The 16,358-nt window shown below is 41.2% G+C and overlaps 1 protein-coding gene across 3 annotated transcripts in view; it reads left to right on the top strand.

Annotated features, from left to right (window-relative positions):
* The window catches only part of DPH5 (diphthamide biosynthesis 5), a 119,096-nt gene that overhangs the window by 77,395 nt on the left and 25,343 nt on the right, over positions 1–16,358 (top strand). For all 3 annotated transcript variants that reach the window (XM_029618063.1, XM_029618061.1, XM_029618062.1), the window contains exon 4: positions 877–997. In XM_029618063.1, the coding sequence (XP_029473923.1) occupies positions 877–997 (121 nt within the window). The remainder of the gene's footprint in view (positions 1–876; positions 998–16,358) is intronic.

Raw genomic sequence — 16,358 nt, 5'->3', positions numbered from 1 at the left:
AGGAGTTGTGGTAGGAAAACAAACTCTCTCCAACTGACTAACGGACTGTATCGAATTCTGTTATGAAAAAGCAAACATTCCTCTCCAGGGGCGAGTAAAAGCACATTCAGTAAGGGCTATGTCTACATCAGTAGCACACTATCGTTCAGTGCCCATCCTAGACATATGTAAAGCTGCAACATGGAGTTCCCTTCACACCTTTGCAGCTCATTACTGTTTGGACAGAGAAGGATGACAAGATTCAGCCTTTGGACAATCTGTCTTAAAGAACTTATTTCCAGTATAGCACCAACTCCTTCTACATCCATCCTGCTGTGATTTCAGGCTGCCTCATTTTTTTTTCCAGCAGTACACCTGTTGTGCTCATTGCACAAGTTGTATGCTGTTGGTATGATATAAGGATGACTCAGCCTGTAGCTTGCTAATCACCCATATGTGAGGACTATCATCCTGCTTGTCTTGGGATAAAGCAAAATTGCTTACCTTGTAATAGGTGTTATCCCAGGACAGCAGGATATAGTCCTCACAGAACCCACCCACCACCCCTCGGAGTTGGGTCCGATACGTTTTATTATTTTATTTTTTTAGCTCACGCATACTGCTACAAACGAGATTGAAGGGAGACCCCTGTGGCTGAAAATATCGTGGCATGCTCAGTGTGCCAGCCAAATGTTTCTAGAAACTTTTGACAGAAGTTTTCCGTATCAGGGCTCCATCAGATGATGTCACCCATACGTGAGGACTACATCCTGCTGTCCTGGGATAACACCTATTACAAGGTAAGTAATTTTGCTGTTTCAGTGCTGATTGTGTGCAAGAAGTCATGTAGCATTCTGATGAGCATATCTGATTAACTTATTTTGTTTTCCATTTCAGTTGTACAATTTTGGAGAAACAGTCTCCATTGTGTTCTGGACAGACACGTGGAAACCAGAAAGTTTTTATGACAAAATCGTAAGGAATAGGCAGAATGGCATGCACACACTCTGCTTACTAGGTAAGGTTTGCAACTTTCTCAGAAACACCTGTTCTTCTGGGGGCTTGAGCATATTAGGATTTTGATTGGGAGAGGTGGGGTTGCTTAGTAGGCTAAATAGTCTAAAAATAGACAGTATCTTAGTTTATGCAAAATATGCACCTATATGCGGATTTTCAGTCTAATGGCTATGAGGAAAGAGAGAATATGTACCTGGACCAAACACGCAGGAGATGTAGTATAGTGCCTTTAAATATAGCACTCGCTGTGGGATTAGTGCCCCAATCTGCAGCACAACTGAATGTGGTCTAACATAGAATATTGTTAGGGTCTTTATGGTTGGTATAGGTTTCATTTTTCTGTTCCTTGAATTGAGTTCTGAGTGCTGCCAGGAGTAGTATTGGAGAGTCTGGGCTGCTTGTATCAGGCAGGATGACCAGAATTAGGCCTCTGTAGAAGGGCATAGGGGTGCATGGTGGGCTGTCAGAGAGAATACACAGCTCTTCCCCTATGATCTGATCAGAACAGTTGACTAGGTCCAATACTGACTGGAAATACCATGACACAGGCAATGTGCCATTCTTCAATCGAGCATTCCTCAGCAAATCTCTTCTATTGACAGTTGTAAGTGGCCTGTGGTATATTAAACAAATATTCATGATATGGATAAATAACATAATGGGGCACTTTTTTTTAAATGTTTATATAAGGACGTGCATGAGAGTACGTACATATACAACACTATTCTGATTTCACAGCAGAAATCTCCACCATTACGTTCCAGATTTTTTTAATATGAGGTCAGTATTTAAACAGTTTATCCAGGTAGTTTTTCAGATTATCTGAACAAACACCATGTTGCAAATTTCCTGCCCTGCTGAGCTAAAATTTATACAGATAAAAAACAGGCACAGAGGGGGGCTTTTCTGGGGATAACACTAACATTTACCCAGCTAGCTCTGATATTCAGCACTAGCCATATACACTTAGCCAGGTAAGTGTGGTCAGAGAAAACATTACCCTAAAGTAACTTCAGCTGGGCATGTTAGGAATAACATTATTTATTCATAAAATTTCTGTTCTGCTCATATCTTCTTATTATGGTGGATTATCGGAAAACATGCTTAATAAAACATATAAATAATTATACCAAAATTAAAAACATTATCAGCATAATAAAAACATCTAAAAAAACCCAGATCAAAATCACATATAAAATAAATGATAAAAACAGCTTACTACATGATCTACCATTATTCTTAGCTCTCAGTCTGTCTCTCCAAAAGCTTCCATAAAGAGTTTTTATTGCTATTCTAAATGAAACTGAACATATGAAACTCTAACAGCAACTGGAAGAGCATTCCACAGTACAGGGCCTACAACTGAAAAAGCTTGATCAAGGGCCTCATCCAAAAACACCAGTCTGAATGAGGGGACCTCCAGCAATGATCTGTCTGCTGATATTAAGGTCCATGCTGGGGAGAAATCCTAAGCACTGCATTGATCTAAGGTATGATATATCTCAACTTGTGGATCAAAGTAATGATCTTAAACTTGATCCACCAACTAATAGGCAACACTGAAGAGACTTCAAGACTAGCATGTTGTGGTCACTACAGCTAGCTCCAGCTAACAATTTTGCAGCCAGGTTTCAGACTAGCTGCAATGCTTGTAGTTGCTTAGCAGGAAGACCAACTAACAAAGAATTGCGATTGTCCAGTCTTGACATCACCAGTGCCTGTAACACAGAACGAAAGTCCTGATAAGACAGTAGGGGGTTGAAGTCTGTGAAACATACACGACTTTGTAACTGCAGATTTCACCATCACTCGAATCTGTGGTTTCATTGAAAGACTAGAATCTAAAGTTATTCCAAGCTTACGAATGATAGAGGAGACTGAGAACTCATTACCTACCAAATTAAACATTGCAGGTGTGTCACTGAGGAGGTAACTTACTCAAAATCAATTTTTCAGTTTTGTCTGGGTTTAATGCAAGATGGTTGAGTCAAACCATGATCGAATAGAGGAGAAACAAATGTTAAGGAGTTTACTAGTTGCTGCCCGTAACTCCAATTTGGGTATAAAAAACTGAATATCATCAGGGTATATATTAAAATCAATACCAGACAATTCAATACCTTACAAACTGGTGTCAAGTAAATATTGCATAATACAGCAAAAAGTGCAGACTCCTGCAGCACTCCTGCTGAATATCCGAATAAAGTTACCTGGTACCTTTCCTGCTGCCCCCACCATACTCAGTGTGGACCGCTTTTTTATAAAACTCTGTACAACGTGAGAAAATTGAGCAAACTGTTCAACGTTTGCTTCAGTTATTATCTAGTGCCAGTTTTGCCCAGGTGTCTTTATTTCCATTAAGGGGGATGTACTAAGATATTTTTATTGATAAATCTGCAGCAAGTTTTGTGCTGGAGGAAGACTGGAGAAAACGTTTGCTATATCTTTCTTTGTGTGACAAAAATACTAAATGTTGCACCTGTTTATGCACTACCATAGCCAGTACACGTCTACATACTGTAAACCAGTGGTTCCCAACCCTGTCCTGGGGGACCCCCCAGCCAGTCGGGTTTTCAGGATATCCACAGTGAATATGCATGAGAGACAATGTAGGGGATTGCTGAAATGGGCACCAAGTTGACTTCTTGGATTGTTATGAACTGTGGTATCGCATGCATTATAGCTGCAAACCCACCGCGGCAGGCTGATTCTGTTCACTCTTTAACTTGGAGCTTTAATTAAAGAGGGTTTTTTATCTTAAAGAAATTGTTTCCAGACCAGAAGCTTAAGGAGGCAGGCATTACGAGTTTACTCCTTTTACTTGCTAATGAAACACACATACTCTGAAATGTATACTTTCTTAATTTATTTTGTCTGTACTATGATGATATATTATTATCTGCAAAAAAAAATAAATGCAAATACCTGGCTAAAGCACAATTTAACCAACTCTTTTTAAACAGTCAGTCAGTGCTTTTAAGATCATTTAAATTACATAGCGATGTATGGAATAAATGTTATCATGTGGTATTTCTACTACTCCCAGCAAACGTCAGTTAACCAACATACATGAAGACTTAAAGATAGTCACAAAAACATTAGAAATGCCATATTGGATTAGACTAATGGGCCATGCAGCCCAGCATCCAATCCGTGACAGGGGCCAATCTGGGTCACTTGGAAATACCCAGCAGATACAAATAGGGAGGGCCATTTCCTGCTGCCTCCTAAGCCTACCTGGCAATCACTTGGACTATATTAAACCCTGGACCATCACTGCACTGGTACCGTAAAGAGGAGAAGCCTATGCACTATTTTAGCAGCCTGCTTAAAACTAGGGGTGTGCAGCCACAAAAATCTTTCATAGTTTTTTATTTTGTTGGCTATTTATGTCCAATTTTTGTTTTTTGCTGCTTCGTTTCTTTTTTAATGTGCATTAATTTTCAATTTGTGTGCATCAACTTGCATGAAACAAAAAAAAAAAAAATACTGCTGCACATCCCTACTTAAAACTGGCATTCTTATTTATTATATATTTTGTTCTCTGTATTCCTTCAGGGACATCATGCAGTATCTCTCCAACACATAGCCAAGGACTGAAGCAGCTGCCTTTGGCCAGGAGTCAAGATGCAACTTGGCTTCCTCCAGTGCTACTCTTATCTATCCATTCTCCGGCTATTGCCGTAACATTTTATAGCAGTGGTTCCCAAGCCTGTCCTGGGGAGCCCCCAGCCAGTCAGGTTTTCATGCACTGCCTCCATAACATGCACTTACTTTGCTGCTCTGTTTTCAGACTCTGATAACAAACCAGGAAACTGGCAGGCAGCTTACCCTGTGTTCTGTAGAGAATCCATACATTTACATAGTAAAATGACTGCCATATGACATTACAGAAATCTGTCATGCCTTCTAAATAGAAACATTTTAACTTAATAAACTTTGAATATTTTAATAAAATCATGGAGCCATGGAATAGTAAGAAAAACAGGTACAAGCTTAGAACCTTAAATATCTATTGTACTTGACTGTAACTCACCTTAAGTTCAGGTTTGGAAAGCAAGTAATAATCTAAAATCCAAATATATAATATATAATTATTTTGTACCCATCTTATACATAGAAACATAGAAATGACAGCAGAAGAAAACCAATAGGCCCATCCAGTCTGCCCAGCAAGCTTTCACACTTATTTTCTCATACTTTTCTGTTACTCTGACCGCTGAGTTCAGGGCCCTTATTGGTAGCTTTTTTATTCTAATTTCCTTCCACCCCCGCCATTGATATGCCATTGATACTCAGCACTGTCTCAAGGACCCTGCTTGGCAGTGTGTGCACAGAAGCAAGCTCCAGATATTCCGTATCTATCAGTTGTCTCTCTTGTGTAGTGCCTATATTTATAACAAGTTCAGCCAGCTGCAAAAGACTGCAGGCATCAAGCTGATGTCTTCCTTAGGACCCTTCATCATTTACGTACAAGTATAGCCTTTTTCTGGAGTTCCTCACACTGTGAATCCAAATAAGTTATTTTTATTATTTTTATTATTTATTCATTTATTTATTTCTACTTATCTTTTTTCCTTATCCCTAACTAAGCTTAACATAAGGACAACAAATGTTTACCGTGATTACTATGTAATTCAAATTGTATACTTGGTTTTTTTTCTTCTCTTGACAATGTTATTTAAAGTTGCATAAATGTTCATTGTTTCTTTTTGTTCTATGTAAACCGGTTTGATTTGCATCTAATGTAGGAAGATCGGTATATAAAAACTAAAAATAAATAAATAAATAAATAAATAAAGGAGCAGTGGGGACTGGATGGCCCAGGGGAATGATCACAGCATTAAAGAGGCTTTCCCGTTGATAGCAGGGCTGTCATGGGATCTGTCAATGAGGTCTAGGAGGCGGAGCTTTATTAAGCAGAGGTTTGGCTTTTTAGTCTCTGCGGCTGTGCGTGTGTTCCCGCGCAGGAAAGTAACTGATTCTCCTCAATCTTTCTTTCCGCACGCGGGATCACACGCGGAGCTCACTTTCTCCTCAGGAAAATGTCGAAGTCAGGATTCAAACTTTGTCGCTGCAGCAAGGTAATGTCGGTCACGGATGGCCATGACCGAAGTTACCGCTGCCTCGGTGCCAACCACAACACGGGGGAATGCGAGTTTTGTGCTCGCATGTCCCCTCGGGCCCAGAGACAACGGGCCTACACGAGGAAAGAATTACTTAGCCTATCGGAGCCATCGGAGGCTCATTCCTCGCCGGGACCTGCGACGAGACCCGCTCACTCTCACAGGAAAGCGGCATTGTGGGATCCTCGTCCCTCCAGGTATGGAGGGAAAGAGGTAATAAGGCAGTCGAGGCCGTTGGATCAGGGATCTGATCCAACCGATCGGGACCGATCAGCCTCGTCAAAACGAACGGCGCCGCATGATCGTGCAAGATGGGCACACGATGCGATATAGGAGCAGGCAGCGCCACTGTCTCCGGAACGAGCCGTGGAGCCGAAAATCCTACCAAGTGACACTGCGCCGAAGATTCCGGCGCAGACGACCCCGAAGAGACCAGCGCCGAAGACGTCGGCTCACACTACGGCGCCGAGAACATCAATTACTAAACAACAAGGAACCCGAAACAGATCAAGGAGTCCATCACGGGATAGGCGAACACCTCCGGCATTAAAGATACAAAAAGTGAAACATCCAAGCCGAGGCGGCCTAAAACGGAGGCATCAATCTCCACAATTATCCCACTCAACCTCTCGTGACTCTACGCCACGGTGTTCCAGGACTTCATCAAGGGGATCTAGACCTAAACATAAGAAAAGGTCACGAACAAGGGATAGACCTCATGTAGCGCCAGTACTTACCCATTGCCACAAACATCATTCACACCATAAAACATTTCCACATAAGACTCCAGGATGGGACGTCAGCCCCTCTACCTCCATCTCTTCCAGGAGTAAATATCCTAAGGCACCTTCACATAGGTCGGTGATATATCTCATATCTTCTAATGCATCCACATCTTCAAACACCTCTTCTAGGGGAACAAGAGATAAAGCTCACAAACCAGAGCACGTCCCACCTTCATTGTCTCCGCCAATACTGGCAGAGCCGAGACCACATCCTTCACCACACCATACTAGTAAATCCATCATGCCTCCTAAAACAAAAGAGGCTTTTTGGCAGTTATCGCAGTCTCTAGCAGGTTTCTATGAGACCCTAGAAGCCTCCTTCAAAATGACAAATCAACCATCGACAAGTTCTAGAGAACCGAGTATCCGTCTATCAAGAGAACCATCTGTAGAACCTCCATCATCACCGGTACCAGACCGGCCACATTCTCCAGTTACAAAACATGTGGATTCCACATCTCCACCAACATCGCCTTCATCCTCGACGGGGTTCCCTTCAGATCCACAGGAACAACCATAAGAACCATACTCTCCGCCAGAAGATCTCTCTTATCCAAGATTCTTAGAGAAGCTGGCTACCATCTTACATTTAGATGTGCAAAAGGAATCAGACCCTAGATCAGAGACCTTGGGTCTTCTCAAAATATTTGATGTTCCAGGAGAACCCACTTCGTTACCACCACAAGAGTTACTGCTTAGTGTTCTCCAAAAATCTTGGGAAACCCCTCACTCTCTCACAAAAAACAGACATTAAATTTCGCATGCGGAAAACCTTGCCGTATGCGCTACCACAATTACCTCATGTTTTCATAGTGGTAGAATCGGCGATGCAACGCTTCAAAAAGTCAAAAACACACTCTACATACCCACCAACCAAAGACAATAGGTATTTGGATGAATTTGGCAGAAAAATGTACCAGAATGTAATGCTAAACACCAGAATTATGCATCACCAGTTTTATATGGTACAGTATTTATATGAATATATCCAAGCCACGAAGGGTATGCTCTCCTCCACGGCAGATCAAACTCTACAGACGCTCCATGATATGGAGGAGTGCTCCTGACACCTCCTCCGATCAGTATATGAAGGATTTGAAACATCATCTAGAGCGTCGGCGACGGCCATAGCAGCCCGTAGGATGGCATGGTTGCGTTTGAGCACTATCAGGGAGGATTTGCACGAAAAATTGGCAAATCTACCGTGTACAGGAGACAACCTATTTGGTGACCGGTTTCAGGAGACGGTGGGAAAACTAAAAGACGAAGTTATAGCAGTGCAATCATTATAATCACAACCTGCCAACTCTAGCACACGGCGTTATTTCCCATATCATCGCTGATCCTTGTACAATCGTAGACCCCATAGGTCTTATCAATCTTTTCATCAGCAGACAGACATACCCATCGTACCACCGACCACAACAACAACATACCCCTCTTCAATGCAGGGGTAAACCTCGAAATCAGAGACAACCAAATCAACAACCAGCAACTACTGTAAAGACAACCCCGTCTTTTTTAAACATACAGCCACCACCACAACATTTAACACCACCGGGAAGAATCCACTCTTGCCTAGCAGTGTGGGAGCAGATTACTTCAGATCAATGGGTTTTGGAGATAATACGTCAAGGTTGTCAACTTCAATTTACAACAAAACCCACATTCCCCTACCTTCCCACACTAAAAATTCAAAGATCTCAGTCACAACTGGCGGAGGAGATTGCACTCCTGCACAGTCAACAGGCCATCAGTCTAATTTCCTCAAAACACCAGAACTCGGGGTTTTACTCCCCCTATTTCCTGATACCCAAGAAATCAGGTGGCCTTCGCCCTATCCTGGATCTTCGAGAACTCAACAAATTTCTGACCAAAGAAAAATTCAAAATGGTATTCTTAAAGTCAATCCTATCTCTAATTCAACCCAATGACTGGATGTGCTCCATCGATCTGAAGGATGCATACACTCACATTCCAATCCATCCATCCTCTTGGCCTTACCTATATTTTCGGTACAAGCATCAACACTACCAATACAAAGTGCTCCCCTTTGGATTGTCGGCTACACCCAGGGTGTTCACCACATGCATGGTAGTGATGGTGGCTCATCTCAGACAACAGAGTATGACAGTCTTTCCATATCTGGACGACTGGCTAATAATAGCTTCGACCCCGGATATATTGATCACTCATTTCCGAAGAATAATACAGTGCCTACAAGCCTTAGGACTAGTGATCAATTTCCAAAAATCACATCTCCAACCAACACAGAAACTGCAGTTTATAGGAGCATGCCTGGATACCACTCGGAGCAGAGCATACCTCCCATCGGAACGAATAACACAGCTACGTCAGCTTCTTTATCTCTTGCACAACACTCAAAGACCCTCAGCGAGGCAGGTTCTAGTAGTCTTAGGTCACATTGTGGCAGCCAATTTTACAGTTCCCAATACCAGACTACACATGAGTCGTCTACAGTGGGGACTAAAACGACAATGGAAACAACACACACAACCGTTAACACAGAAAATATCGCTAACAGCCGAGATGAAAAAGGACATAACATGGTGGCTCTTACATTCTACCCTTTCCAAGGGAGCACTATTCAGTCCTCCTCACAACACAGTCCTAACCACAGACACATCTCGCAAGGGGTGGGGAGCGCATATCGAGATCTATGAAACGCAAGGGTTATGGACAATCGCAGAGCAGACCCTGCAGATAATTTTTTTGGAATTCAGAGCGATTTCAAAGGCTTTACAAGTGTTTTCAAGACTACCTCAAAGGTCACAGAGTCATGATCTACACAGACAACCAAGTAGCAATGTTTTTTTCATCAACAAACAAGGAGGGTCCGGTTCATGGTCCCACTGCAAAGAGACCTTGATCATATTTGAACATGTGCATCAACATTGCATACATCTACAAGCGACCTACCTTCCAGGACTGGCAAACACAAGAGCGGACAGGTTAAGCCGAATTTGTCATCCCCATGAATGGGCACTCAATACAGAGATAGCTCAAAACATCTTCATGCAATGGGGAACACCTTCCATAGATCTCTTCGCAACGGAGATCAATGCTCAAGTTCCACACTTTTGCTCGACATGTCCTAGTCCACTCAGGATAGCTCAGGACGCCTTCCTCATCTCGTGGACAACAGGCCTCCTATATGCCTTTCCTCCCATTACACATAACAAGGACAATTCAAAAGTGCAGAGCAGACAAAGCTCAAATGATACTAATAGCTCCAGCCTGGCCCAGACAACCATGGTATAGTTTCCTTCTCCGACTATCTCTCGAAGAACCAATATGTCTACCGAACTGTCCAGATCTGCTACTACAAGATCAGGGGATGCTTCTACACCCGTTACACGCATCTCTCCATTCGACAGCATGGAGATTGAACGGCTCCTTTTAATAGAACAAGGAGTTTCCGCTTCCACGCAATTCATTTTGTTAGAATCCATAAAACTCTCAACAAGAAGGAATTACAACTACAAATGGAAACGATACTCTACTTGGTACATATCCAACGGCATATCACCAATAGACTGTCCACCGGAAAAACTATTGGATTATCTTCATATACTGTACACAACTGGACTAGCTACATCTTCCATTAGATTTCATCTCAGTGCCATAGGCGCATATCATAGACCGATAAATAATATCCCGATATCTAATCACCCTTTATTATCTTGTTTCATCAAAGGTTTAACTCATCTTCATCCTCCAGTTTCAAAACCTCCAGTTCCATGGAATATCAACATAGTTCTGGAGCAACTCATGCTTTTACCTTTCGAACCCATGGACTCAGCACATATAAAGTACCTTATTTGGAAAGTAGTGTTTCTAGTAGCAGTAACATCAGCTAGACGAGTCAGTGAATTACAAGCCTTAGTACATTATTCTCCATACTTGCAGTTTTATCATCAAAAAGTAGTTCTCAGAACTCACCCATCTTTCTTACTGAAGGTGGTTTCACAGTTCCATCTCAATCAAAATATAGAGCTACCAATCTTTTTCCCTAAATCTCACTCCAATGATAGGGAAAAGTTACTCCATATGCTAGACTGTAAAAGAGCGCTAGCTTACTACAAGGAAAGAACAAAATCTGATTCACGGACTTCTCAACTATTTGTATCTTTCGATCTGAAAGCACCTGGACTTCCAGTAACCAAACGTACCATCTCTAGTTGGATAGTACAATGCATACAATTTTGCTACAACAAGCAGAAATTACATCTATCTTCTCTTCCCAAAGCTCACCAAGTCAGAGCAATGGCGACTTCATGGGCACACCTTCGAAATGTACAACCCATAGACATTTGTAAGGCAGCTACATGGTCATCACTGCCTACTGCCTTGATCAACAAGCAACCACGGATGCGAAGATAGGGCAAGCAATCCTGTACTCTCTATCCTCCTGTCCACGGTGACTACCACACTACTACAGATCACGTTCAACCATACATATCACAAATAACGTGATCGGGAGCTTGGGACTCCCATGACAGCATGGCTAATTCAGCCCTGCTATCAACAGGAAAAAGCAAGTTTGCTTACCGTAAACGGTGTTTCCGTAGATAGCAGGATGAATTAGCCATGCTGACCCGCCCTCCTCCCTGACAGTCACCGTCTCTCCGACTCAACTACAGCTTTATCACAGACTGAGGAGAATCTGTTACTTTCCTGCGTGGGAACACACGCGCAGCCGCAGAGACTAAAAAGCCAAACCTCCGCTTAATAAAGCTCCGCCTCCCGGACCTGATTGACAGATCCCATGATAGCATGGCTAATTCATCCTGCTATCTACGGAAACACCGTTTACGGTAAGCAAACTGCTTTTTCACCTCTAGGTTACTGGATCATATCCCAGCAAAGGTGGCTTATATGAAATGAGATGCTGGTCTTTGTCCAGTTTCAGAAGCCAAAACAGAAACATTCACATCATGGCTTCTGTCACTGTTTGCAACAAGGATGTCATTCACTTGGAAGATGTAGAATATTAAGTATTTTAAAACAAAATATAAGAGAGAGAGATTTCTCCTTGAACTCTTTGTTAAAGATTTCAGTAGATATCCAGTTCTCTTCCCTGACCTTTTTCTGTTTACATGATGCCACTAGTTGCAGGAGATGTACAGGATGCAGACCTCATTCTCCTGCCTGCAGAAGTTTGTGTATTCCCTCTCCTCTGGGCGTTTGCTTTCGCTGTAGCACAGAGCAGAGTGCAGACCTAGTTTATTCTGCATTGCAGAGGAACCCTCAACTAGTCATGGATGTGGCCACGCTTTGTTTCCTTCTGTTCCTTTCATCAGAAAAACAAAGGTGGACTAAAACAAGTGGAGACTGACATGACAGAAAACAAAAATGGGAAAGAGAAAAGCAGAAGAAAGTGCAACGTATTTGTCAAAAGTATTTTCTTTCCATATATTGCAATTCAGAATATTAGCTGTCACATTAGTTTTGTAATATCCACTGTTAATGCTAAAGTTAAATACAGTGCATGGCACTGCTACCATAATTAGAGCCCATTCTTCATGCATCTACCTAGTAGCATGGAACTGGGAGTGCTGTGTTTTGCTTTTCTGAATTTAGAAACAGAGAAACTTGATGGCAGAAAAATATCTAGTCTGCTCATCCAGACTAGATAAATGCAAAATGACATCCTAAGACATCTACTTTGGAAGAATGTCATTGTTTTTTAGCATGTCATTTTGTGTTTGTTTAATATGCAATTAACAGTGCATCTCAGGCACATGCTTTGTGGGCTGTTTTCCTCACAAATCAGCTTATGTTTCTAGTTCTTTCACAAGACTTTAAGGAATGGGGTAAAGGCAGTATGAGTTTTTATGCATACAGCTGTCCCTTTTTTTTTTTTTTTTTTTTTTACAAGAAGTTGGTCTCTGTATTTGCAGAATCTGGAACAGGAAGGAACTGCTGCTATGTCTTGCATTCTTTCGGTGTTGAAAGGATGACTTCATTACCTTTTGATCACGAAAAGCCCAACAGCTTACAGTAAAATAAATAGAAAGGGGTGAGGTGGTGCAGTTTTACTGCACAGACGGTCTCCACCAAGGGAAATAAATTACATAAGCTTGAACAAATTTGCATTATGAAAACATTACAGTATTGAGCACAGTTAGTCTGTGAAAGCAGAGAAACTGAACAGAATTGCATGGTGGCGTTATTACAAGTTGGCTGAATCTGCTGCCACCTCTGCTCTGGATCTGGCCAATGCATCTGTATTTGCACGCACTATGTTTTTGCTAAGCAACCCCACAATTTGTTTAAAAAGCATTGCTAAAAGAGACTAGTATTGCCCAGAAGGATTAAATATTGCAGAAGCAACAAAGTTGCTCCTCCTTCAGACGTTGACACAAGCCTGCAAAATTCTGGTTTATCCTGTCCTTTCAAAAGTTGTTCTTGAAATGATCTTACAGGAACCGTACAATTCTATGGTGCAGAATTATGCTTTGGACTCGGATTTTTTTAATATATATATATTATGCAGATTACAAGCTTTCGTGCAAAAACATTTTTTATATCTTCCTGCAGTAAAGAGATAAATAGCTTTGAGTCCAGTAAGGCTCTTAACGCCTGCTATGCGTCTGGTGGACTGAGGATGCCCTAAATAGCATAAGCAACTATAGCCTCCTTTTTTTTTTTTTTTTTTTTTTTTAAATCTGTTAGAAAAGCTGGGTTAAGAGAAATGCCATATTTTCAATTGTTGGCACAGTGACTTGCCCAAGTTCACCTAAAGGTTCTGCGTCAGAGTGGAGCCTCAAATTTATGTCTCAGAACTTGTTTTGCACTAAGCACGGTGATTCTCCGAGGATGAGCATGATAAATCCTCACAGACGTAGAGTGACCTCATCCGACAGAGCCCAGCTGGTGACATTTATTTCAAAGCTTCTAGAAGCTTTGGCATGTTCTGCTGAGCATGTGCATGCCAACCCTCATCCCAGACATCATGCGCTGTCCCCTTCAGTTCTTGTTTTTCCATGGAACCAACAGTTGCATTTTCTTTCCTTTGAAGAGAAATTGGGGAAAAAAAAATTATAGCAAGTTTTGGTTACAGGGTCCCTTGATATACCTTCTTAGGTTCACTATTTATTTAAATATTACACCTATATTCTGCAAAATCCCACACAGTGTTTCAGTGCGGATTCCAAATATTTGTCCATAAATGAAACACATTGCACACAATCACTGTGAATCAAATCACTATAAGCTTGTTGAAATAATTTTGACTTTCTTCCAAAAAAAATTATTCCCTTCTCCTAAGCCCTCAGGTAACATATTCCATAGGAGCAGCTATTGAAAAAGCTTTCAGACATGTCTTGTGTAATCCAAATTCACAATGGTATGATATTACCAATAGAATTTTCATAACTGCCCAAAAAATACATAGTTACAAACTAGCAAGGCAATAGGTAACCTCAGCGTATCTAATTTTCTATAAAATAAGATTTTAAACAGTATCCTCTGCTGAATAGGAGAAATCCTATCACCTGTTCTTACTCCTGTAGTAAGCCTTGCAGCATTCTGCACTAATTGGAGCACCCTCATTATCACCTTAGGTATGCCAAAAAATAAAATCTGCGGTAATCCAGTACTTTTAAAACCATAGCTTGCACAATAACCCTAAAATCAGCTGCTTTAATAAAATGTTCTAAATGTCCTAACAAGCATAACTTATAAAATGCTGATTTCCCAATTGCTCTCACTCCAGCCTACAATGAAGTCGTCAAACTGCTTATGCTTAACCGAGACATGGTTTACAGATACCATGTTCTGTTAAATCAGATTTCTTCACAAGATTATTCTTTCATATCCCGGTCCATGTTAGGTAGACATGGTGGAGGGCTTTTGGTAGCATTTAAACATTCTTGGGGTTTGATACCTGTTAAAGTAACTCTTGCCTCCTCTTTTGAGGTGCTAGTTTTGACCTCATTTTAATCTTTGTTTAGCATATTGTCCTTCAGGACATATTCCCCCCCCCCCCCCCCCGCCCCTTGTCCTGCTGGCTAACAGTGATATAAATGCAGTAACCACAGTGGTACTTGGTGATTTTAACCTTCACATTGACTAGCTGCCTCTTTCAACTCCATGCAAAACCTTTCTGGAATCTTTGACTGCATTGGGTTGGGACCAAATTATTCATGGTCCCACCCACACACTAGTCTTCTTCCTCGAACATCAAAATTCTTATTATTCCTTGGTCTGATCAAGAATTAATTTCATTCAAAGTAAAAATGCAATATGCTACATGAGCTGCTTCATGCAGCAATTAAATAATTAAGAAACATGCTCATAATGATATTGTTGAGCTGAAGAAGAAATTACTTTCCCAACTAGCAAAAATCAGATATAATAACACAAATACTGCTGTCCATGAATGGAATGAAACACTGTCCAGGTTATCTGACAAAATGATTCCAATTTGAGGAGTCAGTGTAGAGGAAATAGATAAGATGATCTCCTTGGTACACAGTTGACCTAATGGTTGCAAAATGTGCCCTTCGCAAGCTTGAGCGCATGTGGAGGAAAAAAAAATCAGACCCTTCCAGAGTTAGACAGCTATAGAACCCAATTAGATAGATACAGGAATTTGATAAATACAGCAAGAAAGCACTGTTTCACACCTACAATGCATGCCACAGGCTACAATGTAAGATTTTAATTCTCAACTGTAGAATATTTAACCAAACCAACATTTTGAGATTTAGAATAAGGTAAAATCATGTTTGTCACCACATAGATGTGATGAGTTTGCTCAGTTCTTCAAAAAAAAAGTTGAAGGCATGTTGTATGTTTCCTCCTGTACTAAATACTTTGACTATGATATCTGAAAAGGTTGACTCATGTTGGGAGCAATTTGCCCTGTATCTAGTTCCAAGATCCAGTAGATAAACAGAATGAAGGATTTAGTTTAGATATTATTAAATACCTTATCACTTGCTCACTAAAAATAACTCAAGATAATATTTCTCCTCATGGTACCAAAATTGTAAACCTGTCTCTAATGGCAGGGTCTCTTCCTGACTCAATAAAAAAAAAAAGCATCAGTCCCTTCAATAATAAAAATCCATGCTACTGACCTTAGTGTTCTCTCAAGCTACCATCTGATATCCTCACTACTGTCCTTAGCGAAGATTATTGAGAACTCTGTGCTCAATTAACCAATTATCTAGAGAAAAACTCATTGTTAAATCCACATCAGTTTGAAACATAGAAAATCACAGCAGAAAAAGACCAATCGGCCCATCCAGTCTGCCCAGCAAGCTCCCACACTTATTTTCCATACTTATCTGTTTCACCAACCACCAAGTTCAGGGCCCTTGTTTGATTGGATTCAGAAAGAACTATAGCACCAAGTGGCTTGGAGTGGCTTGGAGTGGCTTCGATAGCGGCCAAAGCTCTATGTTTGTGCTGCTCGACA

The sequence above is a fragment of the Rhinatrema bivittatum genome, chromosome 10 (genome assembly GCF_901001135.1).
Source record: "Rhinatrema bivittatum chromosome 10, aRhiBiv1.1, whole genome shotgun sequence".
Classification (NCBI taxonomy): Eukaryota; Metazoa; Chordata; class Amphibia; order Gymnophiona; family Rhinatrematidae; genus Rhinatrema; species Rhinatrema bivittatum.
This window is presented reverse-complemented; position numbering and strand designations above follow the sequence as displayed.